The sequence below is a fragment of the Mercenaria mercenaria genome, chromosome 2 (assembly GCF_021730395.1).
Source record: "Mercenaria mercenaria strain notata chromosome 2, MADL_Memer_1, whole genome shotgun sequence".
In the NCBI taxonomy this organism is placed as follows: Eukaryota; Metazoa; Mollusca; class Bivalvia; order Venerida; family Veneridae; genus Mercenaria; species Mercenaria mercenaria.
In genome coordinates this window covers 28,080,645-28,094,738 of record NC_069362.1, presented here as the reverse complement: position 1 = coordinate 28,094,738, position 14,094 = coordinate 28,080,645, and the positions used below count along the sequence as shown (strand labels likewise).

At 33.0% G+C, this 14,094-nt stretch overlaps 1 protein-coding gene across 1 annotated transcript in view; it reads right to left on the bottom strand.

Annotated features, from left to right (window-relative positions):
- Positions 1-3,593: 3,593 nt before the first annotated feature.
- Positions 3,594-14,094, bottom strand: part of LOC123562634 (neuronal acetylcholine receptor subunit alpha-6-like) — a 42,802-nt gene continuing 32,301 nt past the window's right edge. Inside the window, exon 2 of the mRNA XM_053533348.1 lies at positions 3,594-6,559. Coding sequence (XP_053389323.1) covers positions 5,220-6,485 — 1,266 coding nt within the window. The 5' untranslated portion in view covers positions 6,486-6,559 and the 3' untranslated portion in view covers positions 3,594-5,219. The remainder of the gene's footprint in view (positions 6,560-14,094) is intronic.

Genomic DNA, 14,094 nt, shown 5'->3' with positions numbered 1-14,094 from the left:
AACTGTTTAAATACATATATGCTCACTAATTATCAACATGATACTATGCATGACACATGTAATTATAATAGTTTGTGGTCAACCCCTGTGTGGGTTTGCCTAATGAAAACAGTGGATTTGGCTAGACATTTGTGATGAAAATGAATATGGATTGATGTTTAATGTCTTTATATTTCACACATGCTCTTGAAAAGGCAAATGCTACTCATCTGCAAAGGCAGTAATGGCAGGTATAGCTATTTGCCAAAGTGGTGGTAATAATGGCAACGGTTGATAAACACTTGGATAATAAACATAATTATGCTCTTTGCATTTGCAAGGTACATAGATAAACATTAATTTGGTAGGTATCAAATATGTATATGTCTTGTTAAATAAAGTTTTCAATTTTCTTTACAAATTACATCAAACAGTATGTTAGGCCTGTTGCTGAAATTGGCTGCGTAAATGGTTTTGTCTTTATAATCTTTTCCATATATAGATATGACAAGAATTGTTTTTATTTATTTCTATTTAAAATTGATATTCATGATCAATATGCTCTCAATTTACAGATAATGATGGTTCGGTTCATGAAATAAATCAATACTATATATTCATATTTTGGCGGCCATTTTACTAACACAGTAACATGCAATAAATGTCAACAAATACAGTACGCAGCCTTAAATATCATACTGTGTAAATATTGAGCATTCTTTACATTCATTTTGTAGAAATATTTGATATGATAACAGACTATTGGAAGAAATATTGGATTTTGGCGGCTATTTTTAAAATGCCCGACTAACGGCAACCTTGGATATTACAGCAATTTCCTTTCATTTCCTTATACATATGTAGAATATACACGCTTTTCCCACAAGTGGCACGATTTAATTAAATTAAGTCACCAAATGGCTGCACTATATCTTCCTCACCCTTCGTTCACCTGTTTTAGAACTGTTCTTTGTTACTCCGCATTCTTGTTGAGAATATGAATTGATAGAATTGCTAACCGGATTAATTCATTATTGTCTCGCCGTGGATTAGAATAAGTGCTATTTCTCGTCTTGCGGTTATTGTTTTGTGTACCCGTACAGCCAAAAGAATCAGTTTGGCTGCTTGGCCGAACACATGCATACCAGTCCTATTCGAACTATGATCGAAAGTAGCAAAATTCATGCATATTGTCCTAAAAACAAGAAGATTGCGTTTGAGAAATAAATCACATTTAGCTTTGATTGGCGTTTGCTTTTCCTAATGATACGTCTCATTACTTAACCGTCTATATATATGTAATTTTCGTTTGGCTTATTTAGTGTAGTGACAAGAATATTCTTTCTCTGAAATTAATAGATAGATGGCTGTCAAAGAAGTCCCCCATTGCTACCTCTTGTTCAAATCTTTTTAGTCTGTTTTTTAAACATGTTTAATATCTTTCAGCTTAACAACATCGCACATGCTGCTGAATCCTAATCCTTTAATTGGCACGTCCTAATGACTCATTTATTACTGCCAAAACATATTGCGCCATTTCAAAAATCTACAGTATACATTATGGTATGACATATATGCCTGTTTGTTCACTCTAAAATGTTTTGACTACACTTTGTCAATGGGAAAATGACCTCAACCCTATGTTAAGATGACGGGATGCTAAGTGTAAATTTGATAAGGTAAACTTAAAACTGGTACTTTATTAGACAAGCAATACAATTCAACATCTTTGTTCTACTGATATTGTAAAAAACCTTTTTTTTTCTATAAACAAATAATATATTGAGTTGGTATGTACTTAACAATTTACAAGTCTTTTGTTCTCATACCCAATCCTTATCCACCAAGTACCGAAAATTACAGATTAACATGAGTGTTTTATCAATTTAGGAATGAATATTTTATGATTCCATCAATGTTTTCTCATTTCTGTAGGAATGGTGAAAGTAGAAATCTTCGTCACCTTAAGTTGATTTATTTTTGCAGTTGTGACTTTTATTCCTTGATAATTAACTTTAAGGCAGTGTTAAAGTTTTGTCACATAATCTTGTTCTGTTATATGTTATGTCTTTTTCGGGAAATTATTTGTGTCTTAAGAAGTTACAAACGACTTTTAACTAACTTCCACTTCTAAAACATAATTTAGTATCGAATACCAAAGGAGCAACCAAAGCTCCTTAACATTAACAATCCAACTTGTTATAAAGATCACCTCCGAATATGGCCACTTATTTTAAATACGCTTATAAAGACAACTATTTTCTCTACTCATTTAACTATAAATAGTGTAATTTATCTGTCTTGAGAGATCGCCTGTCAAAAAAACCAAGAATGATTAAAGCAAACATGTATATATATAGTGGGTGTCTCTATACTATCGTGTATTTCATTTCTTTGTAATTGATCACAAAATAAATAGATAAATAGAGTTATTCATTCGACCGGTTTCACACCTAAGTGATTTTCAAGAATGTGTATATATTAAATCAAGACCTTAACTGTTGGATCAACTGTATCATTTAACCGTTTAGAACTGAACAATTACGATGACAAATGGACAAACACCATTAAACATCCCAATATCACATTTCTGAAAATGCTGTATCTTGATTTATATGTCCTAAACGACACGGCATATTTTATTTAGTTATTCACTTGACGATTTGTTATTGCACAAACATGGCATTAAGAACGTTTGACGACAGTGATTATAGAGTCGTGCGCTATAAGTGATGCAAACAACTAACAAAACAACAGTTAACTGCAACAGAATATGTATATAAAGCTGCTATCAACGTGAGTTTTCAATTTAAACTTGCGTTTTGTGAACAAAATGTAACGAACTTAAACCTTCTTTTAGAGGCACACACAAACATCTCCATGTCGGTAAAATATGCACTACTTTCCAATCATTATAAGTATAAGTAATAGATGCTACATTCAAATCAACTAAAAAAATCAAACCATATTTGTTTTGTCTAATACTAGCTACTATGACGTCACGCTGACCCCCTTTCAGCTGTTGAATTTAAAAAAGAAAAATACTGGTAAATATATCTATTAACACCGGCTATGGAATTAAAGAAGTGGGATCCGGTGACCTTAGATGACTCAAGTAGGTATTAAAAGCAAAAATTAAATACCAGCGGCTACTTTTATTTTCAAAAAGTGTCAATGAAATACCATCGAAACATCATGCCAGTTGCTTAGACAAACTTGGTATTTTATAAAGTTAGCCATTGCACATAACTGTCAATAGCTTTAGTATTGTCTGACGAGTTGAGTTTCTATATATTGAATAATCCTGAAAGCAGGGAGGTTATCCACAGAATGTTTGTCAAACTATTTAATTATCTCATTATCGGAGAAGCTGTACAAACGGTTTGCGGGATGATGTTTAAAAATTCCATTCGTTTGAAATATGGCGTTAGACTATCTTAATTTGCTGGAAAAAACTCGTCTTATGTTGTGTAAAAGGCTATACAAGTAAAGTAAAGTGTTCGTTTATTATAGTGTCATTCCTACTGAAAGGGCTAGCCTAGTTGGCTTATGAGACACGTTCATACATTGAACAACATTACTTCCCGATTCCTATGTTTTAATGCCAGGCACTAGGCAGGTAGACAATCGGTAATCATTATTTAACTAGCTTGCGGCCTACCAACCGGTCTCTCTTCAGTAACAAGACCCGCCTCTGACAGGACTGGAACCTTCGACTTCCCGATTGCAGGACATGTGCCTTATCCGTTAGGCCATCGCAGCTCGGCTATATGTTTGAATTTATAGCGTAGGTGTTTACGTTGACACAAGGAGATATGTCGTCATAAATAAATCATTACACTTGCGTAATATCATATTATGTAAATCAAAAGAAAAATAGGACATTTATTTCCAAAGAACTTTAAGCAACGTGTCATTGCTTGCTTTACACAAGAATGGAATGTTGCTGTACCTAACATAGCAGTACTTTATTATTTCAAACGTTTTAAGCAAGCGTTTCATTATGAATCATATTTAGATGTATCAACATTTTGTTCTTTGAATGTTATAATATATTACACAAGAGCATTTACTTAGAATACAGACTGATCGTTATTCACGAAATATTATACATAGAACTGAAAGATACTTTTTATTGTTTTTGTTTGATTCAGAAGACGATTTTCCATTTTAATTTAAGAGTCCATGTAATGAAAACCGAAGGGAGAAACACATTAAAAGGTATTTTAACCAAAGGTATACTATGTAAAAAATACGACACATGCTGTTATAACAAATCTAGCCTGATATTCCAAACCTGCTATGCCTATTAAACTTTCTCTGTTCGATAGTTGATACTGTCGTTCATCCTCTGTTTGTTATCTGTGTAACGACGAAATCTGTTTTAATAAAATGTCTGTTCTGTTCTTCTTTATAATCACTTTAAAAGCCGGATCAGTAGTGTTTTAAACTGTTTCTATTGCAATTAATTCTAATAATGTAGTTTTAATGAATACAATGTGTAATTATTATCACTCAATGAAAACAAATATATTTACGAAAAGCCTTTAGAATCCCTACGTAGATGGAATGAATACAAAATCAATTTTTATTTCAATCTTGTAATGCTGTTTTCATTGATTTATCATATTTCAATCCATCTCTACACTGATAAATTTGGAACTTTCATATGTTCTATGTTGAGATCTGTTGTTCATGGAATATTTGTATTTCTGCGAGACTCTTCTGTATTCAATTTGATAACACTTCATAAATGTGCTGTGCTAGGAATACTTTAAAGTTGTTCGCAGCACTGAATAAATGTATGCGTATTATGTCAACAAATAGTAAACATGCGTTGTACAAACGTTTGAAAGAAGGTCTTTACATAAGACAGTTCCTTAAAGCATACATGTCTTTCATTTTGCTATACTATTGTAATAATATTGTTTAACATTCTTAGATGACCGAAGACAATATATTTGCCGATTTACCTTACAAATTGCACTACTCTGAATTCATTAAAAATGCATTAAAATCCTAGACGTATGGCTCTGAAAGTGTTTAAGAAAATTCCATAAAGCACAGGGTTAAGAATATTGAGGGAAGGCTAGAATACTTTATAAAGTATTTCTAATATTTCAGTAGAAGCCTTTTGAATATAGTTTGTTCATGTCATCAACAATGTAATTTTTTTATTCTTTTTGATTTTCCTCATTTTCTTTTACTTGAACAAATACATACTTAAATTTTGCTTCAAGTTAGAAGCCCTGATTAGTGTATAATTTTGTGAACGTTTGAGTTGTCATCACCAGAAATGCTATAAACAATGCAGTAAAGCAGTACTTATCGAAAGTTTTTCCCACTATTTTCCACGTGACTGTAGGACTGTCGTCTTCCTTATAATTTTCCATGTTTTCATTGAAGTTGTTGTTTTTGACTTCAGCTTGTATTGAAACGTTAGAAAATTTCCTTTCAGGCATGACGCTTGATTTTCTTTTCCGTTTAAAACACAAAAAGCGAAGCAGGAATACTAGCTTTATCACAACTGACGGAACTGGATCTTCCTTGTCATGAATGCGTAATGAAACTATACACAAAAACAGAATGGCTGAACTGTATACCAGCAGGAACAATATATAATAATAAATATAAGCCATAGGGTCAGAACTTTCAGGAACAGTGTCATTAATCATTTGCATAAAGACGATAAAAGACAGAAATGTAGTAATAGCTACTGATGTTCTCTCTCCAGAACTTGCAGGCATAACGAACACGAGGTTATTTATGGAGCCAAGGAAAACCATTGGAAAGATAATGTAGACCACAAAGAAATCACTTCTTCTTTTCAAATTTAGTGCAATGTTTATCGATGGAGGGAATGTTCGTCTAATATCTGTATAATTTATGACTGTTGCAGACTCAAGCATCCATTGACTGTTTGAACTGAGATAATCCTGAAACACCGTGCTAGATGTGGTGTAGTACATTACTTCGTCTGCTGTGTACGCCCACCCAGAAACAGTTATTTCACAAGTCTGGGTATCGAAAGGAAAATATGTTACGTCCACTGAACATACAACTTTTAATACGCTTCCCGAGTTCCATATTACTAGGCCACTAGAGGATAATCGAACCATTATTGACACATTACTTATATCCTGAATTCTGTCAAACGACTGTAGCAGGTAGAGCTGTGGACACCAAACATCTTCCGGGGGAACTAGCAGTGTTGACTTACCATCGAAATCGGACGGTGTCCATGTCAGCCTTTCATCAACCCATCGCATATAGAACAACATTGTAAGCTCGATTTCCCCAGAAAGTTCATCAAAATTATTGATACTCACAATTCCTACTGTAAAACTTACGTTTACAGTATCATTATGGTTTATCAATGGAAAAAGTTTCCTGTTGTATTTCTGGAATAAGTTATCGTATAAAGTTTCGACTTGTGTAATATTAGCGCAATATATGTATTCAAGTCGAAGAAACAATATGTATATCAATACCAGTTTGTGATCCATGATTAGCTTTTGAACAATCTATCTCTTGTATGCTTGTATGTTTTCAATTATTTTTCGACTCTTCTGTCTGCAATCTGAAAACAGATATTACTCTTGTTAAATGTGCAGAAAAATAACACTTAATTGATTTTTGTAAATATTTATGAAACAAGTGAGAGTAAAAATATAACAAACACACGAAGCTAGTACTAAACGCTCAGACAGAATTCCATAAATTGAAGTTAGTTTTTCCATTACTGAATTACTATATGGTAAGTAAAGACTTCCCCATGTTACCTTAACAATTGAATGTGAAATATCTTTGACCAGTTTCAAACCCATCCTTACATGCGTATAAATCCAAATTCAATTCATTAGCAAAGCTCACGAATTGTCATAGTGAAGTCAAACAAATCACTTGATCAAATATTTAAAGCTTGTTTACGTAGAACTACAGGTCCAGTGAAAACAGGCCTCATTTAATGAAAGCATTAATGAAAAGCGAATCCTTTGGTTTTCTATTTCAGACTAATTGGAAGTGGACACTTAATCAATAGACGTAATTACTGCTTCGATTTCAAAGTTGTTGGCATTAAGGAATCCATTGTACATAATGAAAAGCCTGTTAGCGTTTTATAACAAGTTTTATAAATAGATAAACTAAGTATCGAACTACTTTTTAACCTTCAATTTCATATTGGAAATTAAAGACCCCTTTCAAATATGTCAAATGTTGTTTTTTTTCAAATGTTTTATGCTTGATCCCTTTTCAGGACCGCAGACCTATTAGAAAAAGAAAACTCAAAACAGTTTCTTCTCATCAACTACTTGAAACTTTGGTTGTAACATCCTTGCAATTTGTTCAAATTGTTCTTATCATCTCGTTTTTCGCTGCCAGAGCTAAATAATTATTCGATGACTTCTGCTCATGATGTTCTGAGTTCATATTTATCGAACAAGTTCTATGGCATCCTGAAACTGTCACTGTTTAAGTTAATTTTTCCGCTTAACCCTTAAAGAAGCTGTCCGAGATAAAAAAAATTATCAAGAACCGCTTGAAGGTTTTTAGCTCAACTTTGTACTGGTATCGGATCGACCTTTTTTCAGTTTAATTCAAATGTTTCAACCATACTGCAGGCCGACAACGTAGAGAAGATACTTTAAATTTAAACAACTTTTGACCTTTCAGTAGACTTAAATATGTTTCAGTGTTGTTATATTTTCTGGCCCTTTTGGATCATGGAGTCCATTCAATCGATGTGTAATAGAGTTCCGCTTAAGCCGGTGCTAGGGGGTGTGAGAGGTTTAGCACATTCCATTGCCTCTCATGAACAGACTCTGTCAAACCGAGTCTGCTATTATTCTGCCTGGTTGCATTCTATGCTTCCAAAGGATTCTTTTAAATATTTTATTACAAGGCCATGTATTATGCGTTGAAGATTAACAACATTTGATAGCAAACTAATGTGTCGCATAGCTTAACAAACACAACAAGAACTGGTAATATTCTTAGTTCCGACAGTCTTCTGAACTTTTCTACTTTATGCTTCTATGAATTCGCTTTTCTGGAACAGTAATCATTAATCAGTAGTAAACTGCAATTTGAAATACATGATGTGTTATTCGAAAATGAAAATACATGTACTTATTTATGCCAGTGGACTAGAATTCAGTTACTTACTGGATATAATATAGAAATAATCAGATCGTATCTCGTCTTTTGATAAAATGTTTATTCTTTATTTATTCTTAGAAAATCTAGTATGCATTTAATTTACGCTTGCTATTTAATCGTTGTGTCTTGGTATAATTCATATACCTATTAGTGGTTTTATCTTCATGACCATTAATATATAAAGTTTAGCTTTCAGTAACTGTATTGAATCACCATGCGTAGTTAAAATTTTAACTAATACACATAGCATTAATGCCAAGATAGGATATGACGTCAATACTAAATAACAACAAATTACATATTTTCTATTAAATATATTTTTGGACAGAAATTCAGATATTACGAAGAGCTACTAGGAAAAAGATCAGGTAATACTACAATTTGAAATAAACATATTTATATAAGAACAGAAGAATACGAAGCAAGTTGTAAAGAACGAACTAGCAACCGTTTACGAATTATAAAGCAAAAACCTAGATATTGTTTGGGTCTTAAAGTGGCGTTATACCTATCTTACTGTGTGTTTTGGCGACTGTTTTTTAAAAGCAATTTACGATTGCTATGCATTTAAATGTGTTAAATTAATGATAATGCCGCATAAATATTTGAAGCTGATGCTTTAGAAATAAAAAAAATCAAACTAATTGGTGCAGGTCTTTTTTAGAAAAGTCATATTTGGAAAGTTATTATTTCGTAAAGGAAACAGGAAAAGTTTGGTTAAAAAGCTATTAATTCCTCCACCCTTTTTACACACACCTCTATTTCTTCTAGATTTATTATAGAAAATTGTGCATAATTCTACTTTGATTATGCATTAAAGAGTATATTTGAAAAAAGAAATGCAGCTAAAATGCAATGTAAATTATACCTTTATTCGAACATTAATAGCAGAATCAGTGCAAGATCACTTTATTTAGAATTTGATCAAATACTAAATCACTTTCATTAAACTTTCTGTCTATTTCCTTAGTACTTTGAATCGATTTGAAAATGTCCTTACTTGTTTTGAGCAATTAAAGACAGAGCGGAGACGACAAATGTATACTGTCATGAGTTTGGTTACCATTATTTTTGTTCCAACCCAAGAGTGCTTCTTTTGAGGTTGCGTACGTTAAACTTCTTACGTTTTGTACCTTCTGTTTTTAAGTTGTCTGTCGAATTGTTCTTTTTGCAACACCATTTATCCACAGATTATAAAAAAGTTTACAAAAAAAAACTTATTGTTTTTAATAAATGCAATTTCCCCCGAGCAACATTATACGTTGTCTATATTCCACAGCTTATTCGTTGTGCAAGAGCTTGCTCAAAATAGATGATTTTAATGATAGAAATCTTTATATCACCAAGAAATTGTTACAACAGGGTTACCGTTATCATAAGCTACGGAAAGCTTTTAGTAAATTGTACTACAGATCGTCTGAACTATTAGAAAAATACAATACGCCCCTTAAAACACTTTTTAAACTTGGACTTACACACCCGGAATACTATGGAGATGTAGTTTATAAAATTCGGAAAATTAAACATACCCTTTATTTTAATCAAATTTTTGTCAAATGGGTTAAAAAATCTATCAAAAGAGGATACGATGCGAAAATCGTGAAGCACAGTTCATGTTTAGTGATTGACCTCTCTAAAGTTAATTGCTACGCTTTCCTGTTTGATGGTGCGATGACTAATAAAGTGTAGGACTCCATGATGCTTTTCTCCTAAATCCTACATACAACTGGGAGTTGATTTTTGTCTTACAGTTGTCTTTGTTGTGACCTTAAAAGTTAGGCTCTTGTTGCTCTGGATTCAGACAATGTAATTGTACCTTAAATTTACCTTAATTTTATGTTTTGCTTTATTTATCTGTTACTTTTGCACTGATGTTAGAGCCTTTCTCAGCGGGGATTTTATATAAATTGTGTTGTTTAACTTGTTGAAAATAGGGTAAGTTCGAGGTTGGCATGCCCTTAACGCGTTTAAACCCCAAGTTAGCTTTATTTAGGTTACTGAATGTCCCTATTTTCAACAGGCTGTTTTGTCTGTCTTGTATTGTGTGTTGCGTATGTTTTCTTGTTTGTTGTGGGCGTTTTTAACTCCGCCCCAGTCCCCATTTTGCCCTCCCTTTCCCTAGCATTTACGCTTCTTTTTGCATCCCCTCCCCCTTTCCTTTTAGTAAGTTTTCGTTGCTCCGCTTTGTTTTGGCAGCCGAATCCCGGGACGGTACTTGATTGTTTTTCCCTACTTGTGTGGGTGCGTTTGTAAGTTTGTGAATCTACAACGATGCCGTGCTGTTTTCTTGGGTGTTTCTTGTTCGTTTCTCTGTGTTGTTCGGTTGGTCGTCGTTGTGTGTTTGTCTTTGGTGCAAGGGTGTCTGCGCTGTTGTGGTTTGCGTTGTGATTTGCGTTGTGATGCGGCTGTTTTTGAGGAACATGGCGTTCCCTTGTGTGTTCGTCCTTGTTCGGCTTTCCTCTTCGGGTTCCTCCCCCACCCCCGGCTCCGTTTCGCCCCTTGCCATTTCCTTCCCCTTTATCAATATTTAGCTTATATTAATCTGTACTTGTTGGATGTTTGAAGCAACCCGTCTGAAATATTTTTCCATTACAGCTTCTTTTTGTTTTGGGCCTACTATGTAAATGCGCGGCTCTTGGGATGTGTTTTTGGTGCTCTGTGCTTCCGAGAAATCTACCCTTACCTATTATATTTTGTCCACGAGTGAACACACTCCTTTTATTGTCAAACTCGTTTTTATTGAATCTGTATTTTTGTAAGACATCGTTTTTTAAAATGTATTTGCAACAGACAAGAAATGTTATTTTGGAAATATGTTATAGTCAAGAAAAGTTTGTTGTTCCTTTCTAATAAAAGTAATAAAAGATGAAAATGTTTTAAGACAAACAGCTGATGTCTAAGTAACATTTTGTCGAGTTCTGTAGTTTAGAAAGATAAAATAAATAGAATGTTATATATAAAATGTTATAAGTTAGAGTTGCAATTGTTACTGGTTAACAAAAGTGCAAATTTTAACGTACACTATTCTCCTACTCCTTCCAATATGTTCAGTGTATGATGAAACTTTGGTTTTGAGGTTTGAAGCAAAAGAACGACTACAAACACATTAACAGATGTTAACGTTTTACAGTTGGTAGAGTGAATAATATTTAATCAAAAAAATAAAAAGCTAGGAAATAGCTTTGATGTTGGTAAAACGAGTATTTATTTCCAGTTTTCAAACAGACACTCGCTTTGATTTCAACTTGATATAGTTAACTTGCTTTACTGATGAAATACGGAATTTAGCGCTTACCTAACATTATGATCAAAGTGAAAACCTTTTCTGGTGCACAGGATATCTTATCATTCTTAATTACATGTCTTTGTTTGACGAGAAAATTAAGATAAATAAAATATCACTAAAGAAATTGTTACTTTCATTTCAAGGGCGCTAGTTTCGTCGCATAAATGAAGTAAATAATAACATTTCAAATATCAGCTTAGTCAATTGGATAGTGTTTGTGTTATTTAACAAATAAATAGAATTTAATTACGCTGTTTTTGATTAACGTTGTTTGATATGCTATAGAAGAAACGTGTTCATTAGTTTTAAGTTGGTGTTAATACCTTTGTAGTTGATGGGTCATTATGATTCCTCAGTAGACTACTGTACGGGTACGGCCGTTCAAGTGCTGAGTTTGTTGTTTAATTGGCGCTCGATGTTTTGCATATGCATGCGGAGGTACAAGAGCTGGGTCTTTGAAATACATTCATCCTTTTACAACTCCGTTCTACTACTTGCGCTGCGTCAGAGAATCCCTATTTTTCAATAATATATCATTGGTAACATTTTTACATGGTTCAAACTAATCATAGCTGTCATGTTAATGAATATTGTCTGATTCTGCTTAAAGACACTGATTCTGGTATGCCAGGTATGTGGCCTATGGGAATGATAAGGTCTGCGTATTGGTGGTAAGGGCCAATACACAAGACTGGACCATTGATAGACTTGCTTCTGTTTATTATAATAAGCTACTGTATAGCTACTGTGCAGTCCATAAATTACAGGTGATATTTCTCACCTTCAGAGCAAATCAGTTCTCACCTTTATAACGAGTTTAGAAAGCTTGATTGAATTAGGGCTAAATAAACAAAGTGATAAGATACAAAAATGTTTTTTCATATTTTTAATATTCAAGCTTTTTAACATTTACATTTCATCATTGCTGTGTTTTTTTTTGTTTGTTTTTTTTTAATCAAAAATATAAAAAATGCATTCAGGCATATAACTTTTAGAAATAATAAATTATATGTGTATTTTGAATAATGATATCTCTTCATTGCTGGATTTTATTATACATAAAAGAGTCGTTATTTAGACAACACAAGGGGAATTATGCATTTTTAATATAAAACATCTTTCTGTCCATATTCCATTTTATCTATTAAAAATGCAACTGAACGCTTCTTTAATTTCTAATAAAATCCAGCAATTATCATTTCTTTTTCTGGTTTTATTTTGTTACTTCCGATAAAAAGATCATAATCATTGAATAAACAAACTTTTAATTTCTTTTATTAAATTTTAATTAATTATTTAATTGTTAAGGAGTGAGAATTGCTCCGCTATAAGAGTTATTATTTAATTGGTCGGGACATTACTCAACATCAATTAAATTAATTTTGTGTACATTCTAAAAAAAAAAACAAAATAAAAACAGCATTCCAATCAATAAAATGCAAAACACAGGAAATAACCAATTTATCTGTAGGCAATAAAATTTATGATTCTCTGACAATAATTAGGCTACATGTCAAGTCTACAGGGGTTTTATTGACCCTTATCAGACTGGACCAGACGGGATCTTGTATATTGGGGATTAAAAAGTCTGGTATTTGGGGGGGGGGGGGGGGGTCACTTATATAGGAGATTTTCTTTGCCTTTAACTAACAGCTTTGGTGTTTATTACGATATTGGAATTATGTTACTGAAATAACTTTTTTTTTTTTTATAAAACTTTTGTTCATACAATTTTAACGGATCATTTACTATATCATATGGTAACATCATAATCACACTGGATAACCGGCTATCCTGACGCCCGCTGGAAATGTAACCCAGCTGGAAATGTAACCCAGTTGTTAATCGGTAGGTAAAGTTTTTCATTGATTTCTATTTAAACGAAGCCAATTCTTGCAAATCAACTTGACAGTTTGGTCAAGGGATCACCATGGCTTTCATTTACAATTTCTGGGCCAAAAACGATCGTTATGTTTTGAGATATTCGCTAAAAATTTCTTCAAAGTTTTGCGCAAATTGTTTTGTTTATGAACAACCTGTGAAAACTTTTATCATCTGGTTTAACAGATGTGTCCTTTCGGAACACCTGTGTGAAGTTTTCGGGTTCTACGTTATTCTTGAAAAAGTATATTAATCGTTAAATAGGCATGGTCGAGAAAAAAGACTGTATTTGAAATAGGCAGTCGTTGAAGTCAGCTGTCAACTATCGAGAATACAGCCGTATAAAAGTAAAAAACTGTCTTGTAGACATGTTATATGCCATGTAGTGTCTCTTCTGTATGTATATTTTGTATCTGTTTAGTCTGTCTGTGTTTTTGCGATTTTTTCGTCTTTCATTTGTGTAAAATGTGTATACTTGCAGTCAGTAAACAGTTTGTATATACTTATTTATGGTCCTTATTGCCTTGTCGAGTAATTCTGGTTGATTTCATTATCATTTTCCTTTTGGTTTAGGGTCTAAAAATTTCTTTGTTCCTTTCGTCCGTCCGTCCATCCGTCAGCCCGCCCGCAGTGTCTTGTCCGGGCTCTGATTCTACATACATGGACTGATTTTTAAGTATTGATTTTTAAACTGGAAACATGTGTTACCGATGATTCAAGTATTAGTGAGGCCCATTCATTAATGACCACCTACAATGTAAGTATAACAAAAAAGATCTTTAATACAG